Here is a 14,622-nt window from a genome sequence, read left to right on the forward strand (position 1 = left end):
CAGAAAAAGCAGCCTGGATGTTTTGCTTCTCCACAGGCGAGCGTTCTTGTACTTGCACTCCTTTTATAGGTTAGTGACTGAGCTGATTTATGTAAGTGTGCCCGTGTTCCTGAAGTAAACATCCACTGTCAAGAACATTTTGCCTTCGTAAGGCATCAACACGCATGCTTTTTTGCAAAGCTTGTGAGGTCTTCCTCATGAAATTAAAGTGTAACATTTTTCTCATTAGGGTTCACTAGCAGTTATTGGCATGCTTGCTGACTGACTATACAAAGCAGTTTTTCCTCCTTTGCAGTGTAAAATGCACAATTTTCCGTCAAATTATACACAGTTAACGTCAGTAATGTCATAAGTGGTGCCATTATGTCAATTTTGCTTTAATGATTTACTCTTTGTTCAGGTCGTGATGATGGAGTGCTCTCTTAAAAGGTGGAAGATGTTACATTTCTATTTGACACTGCCAAATCCCTCATCACCCTCAGCTGTGGTCCTTGGATGCTGTTAGTTATTTGTACTTACTTTATGGGTGTTAACTCTGGCTTCCTTCCTCACTTACTCTGCTGGTCCAAATAAGAGACAGTCCCAAGTGTTTGAACAATGGGGTAATTCTGTGTCCCACCACAGTGGACGTGAACTGAAACTGTATTTCATAATGAAATACTGAGTGACTGTGGAAGGAAAAGACTGGGTGGGATAGCACCAATGCATGCATGATGACTCTAAATGAGGTTTCTTTGGCTGCGATTGGAGAAACTGCATCGTGCAACTTTTCTCTGTTGCATGACCAGTCACACCGTCTGCAGAGAAATGAATTGAGTCTCGGTTTGGGTCTCAGTATGTGCCTTTTGGCAACCTTTAGCTGAGCTTTCTCTTCTTCTTTTTCAGCAGATCCTTCTCTGTGCCACTCTACCATGAAGCTATATAATTATTCTCTAAATACCTTTTTTTGATCCTGATAGTATCACAGTAAGCAGTGTGACTCATCTGTTTTTCTGTCTGAACTGGCATGAAGCAGTTGGTCAATGTTGCAATGATTCTGCCTTGACTGACAAAATTGAAACTGACTGAAATTCAACAGCATTGAGATCATTTTGGAATGTTGAACACGGATGAAACAATGATTACCTGATTTTTATTTATTTACTTATTTATTGACTATGTCTTACTATAATCAGGTTGGGTTAAATGCATAGGATGGATTGTGTTTGTATTCATCTATGTACAATGACCATAAAGGCCCCAACCCAGTTTATTTGACAGTGTTTCTTATGTCAGTGTTTAACTTCCACTAGGAACCACATCAGTGTCCAGCACCTTTGCAGTTTGTGGTTCAACTGTGTTTGAACTTAGAAAAAGGGAGACATTGTGATCCCTCATTGTTTAGTTAAGCAGTGTTATTTTCTGTGGAGGAGGGATGGGAGAGGTCAAGGTGAAGTATGACTCACACATCCCTGGACATATGCTGGTTTCCTGTATTATATTTCAAACCTGTAATTTGTTTTTGTTTGAGAACTAACGATCTTCTCAGCTAATATATTTTGTTTTTGTTGGTACAGCAGGGGGCCGTGGTTGGATTGAACTTTTTTTTTTAAGATTTTGTGCATGATTGCCATTCTAAAAGAGAGTCCACTGGTGTGATTCCACCTTATAAATATAGGGGCCACTGGAATTTCCTCCAAATAAATATGTTCTCTTCATTAAAATGAGGTGTAATTTTAGAAGACATAAAATAAAATAAACCGACATTATAATGCTTGGACTTCATTAGAAACTAAATTTTGTCAGTTTTGTGAAGTTTCGTTTGCCCTATACCTTTAACGCTAATTATCTAATTCCACCCCCTCATTTGAGGTTACAGAATAGGAGGAATGGTGCAGAAATAAAGCCCTCGTTGTAAAATACCACAGTTCCCTTTATCTTCGTATGTCTGATAAAAACCCATATTTAGAAAATGCTAAGAATGCATGTAATTGTGTTCTGCTACGTGAGCAGTTAAACCGTTCTACAGACATTCGGACTTTCTTTTCCTTCATCTTTCAGTATTGTACACCAGTAAATAGTCCAATCACTCCTCCAGTGTATAATTCCTATGATGAGAATTATTCCTCGAGGCACAGAATCTGCCTCACTAACTCTTTTATTATTACTCTTTTATCTGGTATTATTTGTTAATCAAGGAATCATTTCAGCAATAGGGTGAAATGTTTGTGGTTGCTATGGTGGAATCTGATAGCAAGAGATATTCAAAACATTATGAACTGATATTTATATACTCATTTTAATGAAACATTACAAGGAACCCATTACAGTCTGGTAACAATCCAGCACAGATCCAGGAATTATCACTTAAAATTGAGAACTAGCCTTGCAAAGTCTTACTTGATAAATGATGTAGAGCTTATGCTTCCCATGACTCATTTTCCACAGCGCATTTTATACCTAATCCACTTGGAGATCCAGATCTGGCATATTGGAATATATTCTTGAGCACGCATCACACATGTGGGAGCAATGTCTCATCTGAAGGTTGGCGCTCCAGTGAGTGCTGTGCCTGTTTTTAATGCTGTTGTCAGCTGGTGATGTATTAATGTAATTTGCCGTTTGCACGTCCCCTGTTCAAGTCATGATGATGACCCAGTTCATAGAGGAGTGTTGCAAAATGTGAGCGATCGTTTCCAACACTGGCAGAGGTCTAAACTCTCCAAGTGCTTTCTTCCTTCGTGCTTGTTTTTCTTTGCCTCGATCTTTCCACCAACTCACCTCACCCTAAGTGTTTTGATGGAACAGACAGCCGAGGTTATTTGAGTCTCAGTGCAGTGGTCAACTGGCTTTCAGCAGAACTGGCTGACATCATCCTCGCTGGTGGTGTGAGCTGGAGCAAAGCTGGGGTTGGCCTGGGAATTATAGCTTCTTTTCTGTGATAGCTGAAAAAATTGTCTAACTGCACAGCGCAATTATGGCTTACTAATGTTGTTTTTCTGTGTTAATTTGCAGCACTGGGGTGATTTGATGGAGTGAGACACTGCCATCAAGGGACACCTGCGACATACTTGATCTACATATTTGGACCACGTCTGAAGAAGCAACCAGGAATTCGCTCACTCTGATTCAAACGGTGAACGGCGGCAACAGAATGGATGGAATCGATACGTTACAGAGCTCGGCTAGCGAAACCAAAGCTGAGCGAATTGCCCGCTACAAGGCAGAAAGGAGGAGGGAACTCGCTGAGCGCTATGGCAACCCAGAAGAATTCACCTCCAAATATGTTCGGAGAGATGGGAGAACGGGTGATTCATCAGAAACGGTGTTGTCGAAATATGAGGTTAAGGGATCAGAGCAGACGTACACCAGGAGGGGCATCAGGAATAGAGCAACGGAACATCTGGTTCCTGGTGGTGATGATGATGATGACACAGACGACGCCTCTCAACTAAAAACAGACACAGAATTATCCTCCACATTAGAAACTGTTTCTACAGTCAAGGTTTCCTCTCACTTCAGGTGAGTTTTTATCATCTTACATTAAGGGTGGGCAAAATAAATAAAATTTATACCACAGTATTTTTCACTTTTTGGATGTTGAAGGTATTGGATGACTTGTTTTTCATTATGTGGATACTTTTAATAATTCTCCTATTTGGCTTTTTTTTATCTTTCAAATCTACTCCTTCAAAGATAAAACTTCATGGGTTAAATATTTTTACAGTTTTATGTTTAACAAATCTATAACTGTATTTAATTACTAACCATTAAGGCTAAACAAGCCTGCAGCGCAAAAGTTTGCTGGTTCATTCAACAGGATCACAGTTTAACAATATTTCCATTCCCGTTGTTTTATCTTCACATACATGAGAATGACTTTCTTGCCATTTGCATCTATAACAAAAGTATTTAACAGGTGTTTTGACTCGCATGTTGAGCTTGGCAGACTGTGAACGCAGGGGAGTGTTTCAGCTCCATTTCTGTTGCCTTGCTGCTCACTCTTTCCACATCATTTGTCTTTAATAATGACTTTCCTCCATGCAGCTGAGTTAACCAGCAGTAGTGCAGCAGATAACTGAAACAATCCTGCAAATGGTGATTCAAGCATCAAATTTGGCACATATACTCCTTAGACATTACTCTTGAAAAAACCAACTAGCCACTTGAATTTTCAATAGGCGGCCAGGTAGGGGTCAATTGAAGAATTACACAGGAGTCAAAATTAAAAATGCTCCAATCAAATTGAAAACGACACTACATTATTTGTCTGATTATAACTATTCCTAAAAAGGTATAGTTTGGATTATCTGTGACTGAATGTTCAGGAGCTATTGGTTGAGCTAATAGGTTTAATAAATGGAATAGTTTTGACTCTGTTGAATGTTTGGTCTCCAAAGTAAAGGTCAAACAAGGTCAGCGTCCATTGGATTCTATGATATGTGATATGTTACCCCGTAACATGATAACTAAGCATGATACATGGTCCACACTGTTCCTTATTAAAGCCCTGTTAACTCAACTAATAATTTGCATAATTTATTTTACCAAAATTGGAGGAAGTTTAACTTTTGACTCCTGTACAAACTGAAACTGACCTTAGTCACCATTTTTACTGTTTTTACCCCACAACTCCTGAACATTCATTCATAGCTAATCCAAACTATACGTTTTTGGAATCATTATAATCAGACAAATAATGTAGTGTAGTTTTCAATTCGATTGGAGCATTTTTAATTTTGACCCTTGTGTTATTCTTCAATTGACCCCTACCTGGCCGCCTATTGAAAATTAAAGTGGCTCGTCTGCTTTTTCAAAAGGGTAATGTTTAAGGAGTATTTGTGTCAAATTTGATGCTTGTGTCACCATTTGCAAGATTTTTCTCCAAATATTCTCTTAGCTGCTGCTCCACAGTCAGCTGACATCACTCCACTGAAAGCACGCCTTGTGTTGAATGTGGTATATAATATGTCAACTTAAAAATATAAAGACATATAGACTCCCCATCGGAACCCACAGCATTTCTATTTTGTAATATCTCTTTCTGAGTTTGTTGTGTTGGAAGAGCATAAAAGTGAATTCTTGTTACTGGATAGCAGTTGTGATAATCCAGTGCAAGGCAATTTCATATCCTCATAAGAATCATCACTTTAATTATTCATCTTGCGGTGCTGACTCCAGTGGTGGTGCAAGCGCAGTGGTGGATACCAGGTTCAGGCCAATGTAGATATGACTTTATGTGAAGATCTGCTGAAACTTTGAACATGATGTTCACGAGATAACCCCCACTAATCTCTTCATAATTAAATCAAAACCTCCTTTGTCATTGGTACATTAATTTGGCAGTGCATCCATCTAGCAGTAAGACATATTGATGTTGTGATTGCTGACAAAGACATCTGGCTCCAAAAGAAGGATGAACTTAAAGCTATTTTTCCTTTTGAAGTAAATACCACTGCTAGCATTCCCAAAATTGGCCGTGTGTGAGCAGAGGACTCAGTGCAGTGTTTATTGTGTTGTGGTATGCTTTGCTTTGCTTTGATGACATGCAAACTGCTTATTTTTGTTCACGATGCAGAATTATAAGGAGATATGTGCAAATTAAACATGCTTTGGTGATTGCATACTGGAATTGTGGGAGTGATGTGACACTTAAATTTTCTTACTTGCTAACAGGAAGAAACTGAACACTGTCAATATTGCAAAACATGTCCAGTCCTGGATCGAAGAATGTTTTAGATTAAATCACTCTGTCTGCTGTGTGCACGTAGCCAGGCTTGTCTGTTCTCGACACCCAGCCTGAAGGAATGAAACAAGGAAGACTGAGATGGTCACACTCTTGAGAGCAAGTCAGCTTTGTGGTTATAGGGGTATAGGGTTTTTGAGCTTTGCCAAGAATTCATGCCCTGTACTTAATTAACCAAGATAATACGATTAGTGTGATTCATGGGCTGTTGGATAACAGGAACAAGTCATTGTATAAGATTGGAAAAGGCATGTCTTGTGTTGCAAATACTCTTAGAAAAGTATGTGCAGCGTAGTGTTAATTTTGTCAGACAAGAGACGGAATATATTCATCAACCTTTTTTTTTTTATGATGAAAATTAGACTATGACGTCACTATGTCGGTGTTCTAAAATGCTGACAAAGATGAAATTAATATGCATTATTGTTGAGGAAAAAAGATGAGACTAAAATGGTTTGCATGAAATAAAAACTGCAAATCTCTCTCCTTTTTTGCCTTTAGAACAGTGCTAAATCACAACAAAAGCTGCCTCAAGGTACTTCACACAAATAAGATCTAACCTTACCAACTCCTAGAGCAAGCACACAGGTGACAGTAAAGGAAAAATTCCCTCTGATATTGAGGAAGAAACCTGAAGCAGACAAGACTCAAAGGGGTGAACCACTGCTTAGGCCATTCTACCACTTACAAGATTTTACAAAACTGATGAAACAGAAAACAGGAAATCAAACAACATAATAATACAAAGAAGGTGAGAAGTCCATGCAGGTATGAGCACCACAGGCAGGGATCATCCAGCATTTCTCATGCTGTCAGTGGGCCTCTCCCATGCGACGTCATTCGTACCTCGGACAGAGAGAAAAAGAGCAGAATCAGTCCTTTCAATTCATTCAGTTTAATTCAATTTATTTTATTTGTACAGTGCCAAATCCCATCAGTGCCGCCTTAAGGTGCTTCATGAGTAATAAGGTCTAACTTTACCACCACCACCCCCCCGAGCAAACACACGGGCGACATTCTAACAGTTACAAGGTTTTTACAAATTTAACGAGAATTTCTAAACAAACAGAAGAAACAGAAGACCAACAAAATCAAAGTCCTAATTTGAAACTCAAAACAAAAAAAGTTCAAAGTTCATTACAAATACAACCCCTGGCAAAAATTATGGAATCACCGGCCTCGGAGGATGTTCTTTCAGTTGTTTAATTTTGGAGAAAAAAAGCAGATCACAGACATGACACAAAACTAAAGTCATTTCAAATGGCAACTTTCTGGCTTTAAGAAACACTATAAGAAATCAGGAAAAAAAAATTGTGGCAGTCAGTAAGGGTTACTTTTTTAGACCAAGCAGAGGGAAAAAATATGGAATCACTCAATTCTGAGGAAAAAATTATGGAATCATGAAAAACAAAAGAATGCTCCAACACATCACTAGTATTTTGTTGCACCACCTCTGGCTTTTATAACAGCTTGCAGTCTCTGAGGCATGAACTTAATGAGTGACAAACAGTACTCTTCATCAATCTGGCTCCAACTTTCTCTGATTGCTGTTGCCAGATTAGCTTGCAGGTTGGAGCCTTGTCATGGACCATTTTCCACCAAAGATTTTCAATTGGATTAAGATCTGCACTATTTGCAGGCCATGACATTGATCCTATGTGTCTTTTTGCAAGGAATATTTTCACAGTTTTTGCTCTATGGCAAGATGCATTATCATCTTGAAAAATGATTTCATCATCCCCAAACATCCTTTCAATTGATGGGATAAGAAAAGTGTCCAAAATATCAACATAAACTTGTGCATTTATTGATGATGTAATGACAGCCATCTCCCCAGTGCCTTTACCTGACATGCAGCCCCATATCATCAATGACTGTGGAAATGTACATGTTCTCTTCAGGCAGTCATCTTTATAAATCTCATTGGAACGGCACCAAACAAAAGTTCCAGCATCATCACCTTGCCCAATGCAGATTCGAGATTCATCACTGAATATGACTTTCATCCAGTCATCCACAGTCCACGATTGCTTTTCCTTAGCCCATTGTAACCTAGTTTTTTTCTGTTTAGGTGTTAATGATGGCTTTCATTTAGCTTTTCTGTATGTAAATCCCATTTCCTTTAGGCGGTTTCTTACAGTTCGGTCACAGACATTGACTCCAGTTTCCTCCCATTCGTTCCTCATTTGTTTTGTTGTGCATTTTCGATTTTTGAGACATATTGCTTTAAGTTTTCTGTGTTGACGCTTTGATGTCTTCCTTGGTCTACCAGTATGTTTGCCTTTAACAACCTTCCCATGTTGTTTGTATTTGGTCCAGAGTTTAGACAAAGCTGACTGTGAACAATCAACATCTTTTGCAACATTGCGTGATGATTTACCCTCTTTTAAGAGTTTGATAATCCTCTCCTTTGTTTCAATTGACATCTCTCGTGTTGGAGCCATGATTCATGTCAGTCCACTTGGTGCAACAGCTCTCCAAGGTGTGATCACTCCTTTTTAGATGCAGACTAACAACCAGATCTGATTTGATGCAGGTGTTAATTTTGGGGAGGAAAATTCACAGGGTGATTCCATAATTTATTCCTCAGAATTGATGATTCCATATTTTTTTCCCTCTGCTTGGTCTAAAAAAGTAACCGTTACTGACTGCCACAATTTTTTTTTCCTGATTTCTTATAGTGTTTCTTAAAGCCAGAAAGTTGCCATTTGAAATGACTTTAGTTTTGTGTCATGTCTGTGATCTGCTTTTTTCTACAAAATTAAACAACTGAATGAACATCCTCTGAGGCCGGTGATTCCATAATTTTTGCCAGGGGTTGTATAACAACCAACCAATGTATTTCATGCTGCCTTAACTCCAATTTGCAGTCGCCTGACCCATCTTTCAGCATTGGCATAAAATTGACTTATCTATTTTGGCCCTGCCCATCCAGCAGCATTGCAACCACTTATCTCTTGTCGCTGTAAAATGGCCACTCTGCTTGAAAATAAATGGCAGCTGGTTGCTTTGCCAGTCTCCTGGAGACAGGTGAGGGTTGATGAGGGCTCACCCATGCTTGACAACATTGCTATAAATGATGCCATTGGGGGCAACCTCTGCTAGATAACCTGCACATGTACTGATATAGACAAAATGTTTTTTGCTGTGTTTACTTGGCAAAATTAAGTTTTCAGATCAACAAAAATAATTGATATTGATATGTCTGTGAAAAATTCATATCGGCCGATATTACAGGCCAGTTGATATATCTGTCAGGTTCTGAGCACTGGTACATGGTCCCAGATGTGGTCTGACCCGTGACTGGGTAGAAATCAGTCTAATGTAGGTCCTGAGTTTCACTGGTTTCAGTGTTCTGGTTTTCAGGGACCACCTATCCTACAAATTCTCTATCTTTTCCTGCTCTGCCAAAATATGATTAGCTTATTCAGGTGTCTGTTGGCACTTGATTGTCTGAGTACATCTGAATGAGCTAATCAGTTTGTGGCAGAGCAGGGAGAGATGGAAAATGTGTTTGTCAGGTGGTTCCCACGGACCTGAATTGAAAATCACTTGTCTAAGACTCCCCTTGGAAGGGTTCCTACTAGTCCATCACAGCTTACTTCCCTAGCCAAGATTAGTATCTACTTACAACTGGGTGGTCTGGGACAGTGCATATGAAGTGTTCAAGCAGTCTTTGTCCTTCGCTCCCATGATCAGGAATTGAACCCAGGTCCAACGCCAACATTTTGATTGCCCAACTCGTATCCCATTAACCTACATGTTCTGAGATGGTGTGCTTCTGTAAATGACGTAGCATTAAATGGCCTAGACTGACTTCTTCCCATTGTGTTTTGGGGTTTGTCAGGGATGTGTTCTGGCTCCTGGTTTGTTCAGTAATTGCATGGACTCGCCTTTGTCGATGAGGAAAGACTACTGATCTTGACTTTGCAGACAATTTAATGATGTTAGTGGAATTAGTGGCTGCACAAATTGTGCCACTTGAGAAGTTGAGTAAGTAAGTGTCTGGGTTTGTGTCTGTCCTGGATCAAGACTAAGATTCAACACGCAGTGACTTCTTGGACTCAACCCTCAGCACTGTCTTTGTAGTGAAACTGTCAAGCTTGCTGAGAGATTTACTTAACTTGGCAGTGACATTTTTGTGTGTGCGATCTTGTCCATTGAGATTGAGAGATGCCTGAAAAGAGCTGATGGAGATCACTAGTGTAGTAGATAACAGAGTATTTACAGAGGAATCTTTCAAAGGGTGAAACAAGCACCAAATATGGCACAAATACTCCTTAGACATTACTCTTTCAAAAAAACTGATTGGCCACTTGAATTCTCAATAGGTAGCCAGGTAGAGGTCAATTAGTAACTGGAGACCTCGGAAACAAACGGCCTCGGTAACAGCGGTACTGATATGATCTTGCTGTTACTACATTTTGGAACTGCTACAAAGCACAGCATGTTTTCTGCAATGAGCTTTAAGACAGGTTGAAGAGTACCTGCAGTTCAGTGTTAGAAATGACATTTAAAAAAATGAGGGGAAAAAAAACAGGACATTTTTCATACGTTTTGTGTAGTGGTTCCAAGATTGCTGGTTCTGGGGTCGCGTGGTTCCGTGATCTCTAGAAACCGGTCATTTGAATAATTATACAGGGGTCAAAATTAAAAGATGCTCCAATCATATTGAAAACTGTACTACATTATTTGTCTGATAATAAATATTCAGAAAAAGTAGAGTTTGGACTGTCTGACGGAATGTTTTGGGGTAAAAATAGCAAGAATAGTGTCAAGTCCATTTCAGTTTGTACAGGGGTCAGATAGTTAAAGCTGCTCCAATTTTGGTAAAAAGTGGTGCAAATTATTGGTTGACCTAATAGGATTAATAAATGGAAGTTTTGACTGCATGAATGCTTGGTCTGCAAAGTAAAGGTCAAACAATGTGGACATTGTCTCACAATGTCTCCGTACCTGAAGAATTTTCATTTCCGTTCTGCCATTTTCTTCATAAAAGCCTCCCTGTTCTTTATCACAGTGGCTGCAGTATTGTTGTCAGCCTGTGTGTCGCACAGCTGTGGCGTGTCCTCTCCCCGAACGGACCAGCGTTTGCAGCGCCTGCAGAGATCAGGATGTGAACTTTTCCCACCAAATGGGTTTGCGCACCGTCAAATTCCCACTAAGTCTCTTGCTAAAACATTGTGACATGACGCCACAGTATAGCAGCGCTGGATGGAAGTATTCCAGCGCGGCACTGTTATTCCATTGTCTGGGGAGAACCCTGTTCTATGTGATTGGAGTATCATTTAATTTTGACCTATATGTAATTCTTCAGTTGACCCCTACCTGGCTGCCTATAGAAAATTCAAATGGGCAATCGGGTTTTTTCAGGAGTAATGTCTAAGGAGTGTGTGTGCCAATTTTGGTGCTTGTTTCCAGAAATGTATGTTTGTTACAGTTATGTGCTCCACTACTAATTGGAGGTGTTTTCCAGTGCTAAGATCTTTTCAAGCGAATGGTCCCGGTCTTTAAGTTCCTGGCGCTTCCTGTCTTACTGTATAGTTGTGAGGACTGGACGCTAACCAGTGACCTGAGGCAACAACTGGATATCTCTGATACTAGGTTTCCTTGACACTTGCTTCAGGGATGTGCTCTAGTATCTGTTCTTACAAATAAACTTCTAAAAATATTCACACTCAGTAGTTTATTGTACTTTTTTAAAAACTAGATTGTTAATCTGTGTTGTAATAACATAGAATCAAGTAAGATACATTTCTTTGGACTTGGATGAAATTTAAATAAAAAATAATGTATTTTGTACATTTTGAGGAAGAACCTGTTTCGTCCTTGTTTTGAGTCACTTCTGCAGAGTAACATTTGGGAAAAATGCAAGTGTAAACTCTCACAAAAGCTGGTGTGTGTGTGTGTGTGTGTGTGTGTGTGTGTGTGTGTGTGTGTGTGTGTGTGTGTGTGTGTGTGTGTGTGTGTGTGTGTGTGTGTGTGAGATTAGAGAGGAAGATGGTGCGCTGACTTGTTGATTTTTGTTGTGTGTGTCACTCTGGTTACTCATCTTGTCTTTACTGCAGTGGTGTCTGCTTTGTCACAATTTGTGCAGGAACACAGAGGAAGAGATACTCACACTTGTTTGTGATTGCTTCTGTATCCAGCTCCTGGCTTGGGCATAAAAATTATCATTTAGATGTGTTGTACAATATATGAAAGAGTATGCATGCTTGAGATGTACTGACTTTTGTTGCATTAAAGCTACATTATGTAGGATTTAGAGTCATCTAGTGGTGAGGTTGCAGATTACATTATACTGTTGCCTGTGATAATTTTGTTTCACATTTTTACATTTTTTTTTTTTTTTTTTTTTTGGTCACACAAATTCATATCTTGCCTTCTGTTGTGATAAACAATATGTATGATCTTCCATTTCACAAAAATGAGGATTCTCGAACCTGTTAGCCTGCACTAGCAGCCAGTAGAGAGTGGAAATTGGAGCAACCACTGATACCATTTATTTATTTATTTATAGATGTCCCGTTCGGATCTCAGAGTTCTGCGTTGGGTGTGATGAGCACATTGTTTGATTAGTATCTGTTTTATAATAGCTTATATTAAGAATAGTTGTGGTATGTGTGTTTGCTAAAATTTAACTATGAATTTGTAGTATTTCGGACAAAGGCACACTGAGGTTAATGATATCTGTGGTCATTACGGTTTTGGTAAATGTTGTGAAACCCTGTTTATGTCAGAAATAAATAAATAGTTCTTGGAGCTTTAACAAGCAAGTTTGAGATGGCATGACTCAAACTTTTAAACAGTGCAGTCATTATGATTATATCCCTTCCATCCTCTATTTGTATCTCCCCCCTTGTGGTTGTCTGTTGTCTCACTCTGTGCTCTCTGTGTTTGACAAATTTAAAGAGGAGCGAAGATGTTTTCTGTGTGTGATAAATGGCGGCTCTGTCTTTATTTGAATGTGTTGGGCTTTTCTCTCTCTTTCCTTTTGTTAACTGTCCCATTACTCTTTCTGAATTGGTCTTTTCCTTTCTTGTTCTCTTTCGGCACCGTACTTCACTTTTTATGTGCATGAAGGGTCGACGCGTGTCCTCGGATTTTAGTCGGCAGCCAAAGCGTGGGCGGGGTCAACAAAGTATCTGTGAGCCCTGTGGTTCCCAGGCAGAGTGTCAGTGTAGAATTTCTCCAATTATGAGTAATTTGATGATGCGTTCAAAATGGTAATGTTGCATGTTGGAGTGCTTTTATCTCTGCATCAGGAAGGAAGCAGATTGTGTGACGGCTAGATTTAAAGCTTGTGTGTAAATGATAAAGATTGGTGTTGGTGTAATAAGTCTGTGTTATTACACATGCAATTTTACAAACATGCTGGCTTTTTTTTTTTTCACCCTGTAGCCCAGCTGATTTTAAAAATTATTACACCGGCATGTGTTTGCATGTTTTTAGTCTGTCCAACTGTCTGAGTGTGATTAAAATAACTAAATCTTGATCATGGAGCTGTATATAAGAACTAGAGAGCACAGTCCCATTGCTGCACACTAAACGAAAACGTCCCTTCATGGACAGCGACATGATGTCTCCTAACCGGGCAAAATATTGATAAGTACCCGGATGTTAATGCATTTTCAATGGAGATTCGCGACTGAACACACTCGGAAAAATGCTCGCAAAATAAGTGTTAAAATGCCATTTTGACCTGGATATTGAGCCAGTAAAATTAAATTACATTAAGTTATGTCAGGAAAGTATTAAACTTACTCTCTGACACTCAAACATTCCCAAATATTAGTGTTGAAAGTTACACGGATCTGCGCTGTTAAGCTCCACTGCTGGGCTGAGCTGCAGCTGTGTTCAACGCAGTGCGACTCCTAAAACCATTACAATACATTTATATATGTTATATTTTTACACAATTATCCTTTAATGACCGCGTTTCATTCACGAAGTCAGTGGTGTGGGTACACATCTCTATGTGTAGGTGTGACTGAGAGTGGCACGCGGGTTATTATAATCTTATTATTTTAAGGTGCAAATAAAAAAAATTTAAAAAATCCCCAGTCTTGTCGAACAATTTTAATCACTAACAACAAGTATTTTAATTAACTAGACATTGGTCTTGCAGTGGAAAATATCAACTAGAAATAAGTGAAGAGTTAATGGTCCGTGTCATCGGGCGACACAAGTACGGCAGGAAACATACAGTGAGTGAAACTTTTAACACTGTCACAGGTTATGCAGTTGTAAAACAAAAGCCAATGGGGCACGCTAAAATCCTCAAACAAGTTGTTGTCATGACTGTATAGATGAAAATGTCATTTCAGTCTGTCTGGCAGCACGGAAAGGGTCACTATGGAAGAACACCTGTGCATAATTACCTCATGAATTGGGTAATTCTACAATAACGATTAGGAATGGGTATCGGTAAGATTTTATCAATACCATTATCAATTCCACTTATTGATACCTCTTGTTAATTTTCTGTGTACTAAAAGTAGGCTTTACAGGTTTTCTATGTGAACTATATTTTATTGAGTCATAAAGTAAATAAATATGAAATTGGTCACTGGATCCTTGATCTCTGGACTTAAATACAATGTACGTGGTGGATCCTTGATCTCTGGACATAAATAGAAATAAACAAAATCTGTTTTTGTCAAAAGCATTTCCTTTCAGACATTAATGGCATGAATGTCACTCCGTACCTCGGCGCTATACGTCAGGATGTAATTCATAAAGAATGCAGGACGTCTCATTTTGGGAGGAAAAAAAATGTTTTGGTCGATTGTAGAATTGACAGAATCCCAGTTAGTGACTTTAATCTGCACAAAAGTGACTCATGATTGACATCTTTAAATGGCTTTGAGAGGGGTTCAGAAGTGGACTTCTGAAAA

General features: G+C 39.1%; 1 protein-coding gene across 2 annotated transcripts in view; it reads left to right on the forward strand.

Moving 5' to 3' along the window:
- The window catches only part of svild (supervillin d), a 114,826-nt gene that overhangs the window by 31,995 nt on the left and 68,209 nt on the right, over positions 1 to 14,622 (forward strand). The window contains exon 2 of one of the 2 annotated variants that reach the window (XM_034194745.1): positions 2,995 to 3,501. In XM_034194745.1, coding sequence (XP_034050636.1) covers positions 3,134 to 3,501 — 368 coding nt within the window. In that variant the 5' untranslated portion in view covers positions 2,995 to 3,133. Of the gene's footprint in view, positions 1 to 2,994; positions 3,502 to 14,622 lie in introns of those variants that run through there. The other variant, XM_034194746.1, reaches the window with a different exon arrangement.

This window comes from Thalassophryne amazonica, chromosome 18, assembly GCF_902500255.1.
Source record: "Thalassophryne amazonica chromosome 18, fThaAma1.1, whole genome shotgun sequence".
NCBI classification, from domain to species: Eukaryota; Metazoa; Chordata; class Actinopteri; order Batrachoidiformes; family Batrachoididae; genus Thalassophryne; species Thalassophryne amazonica.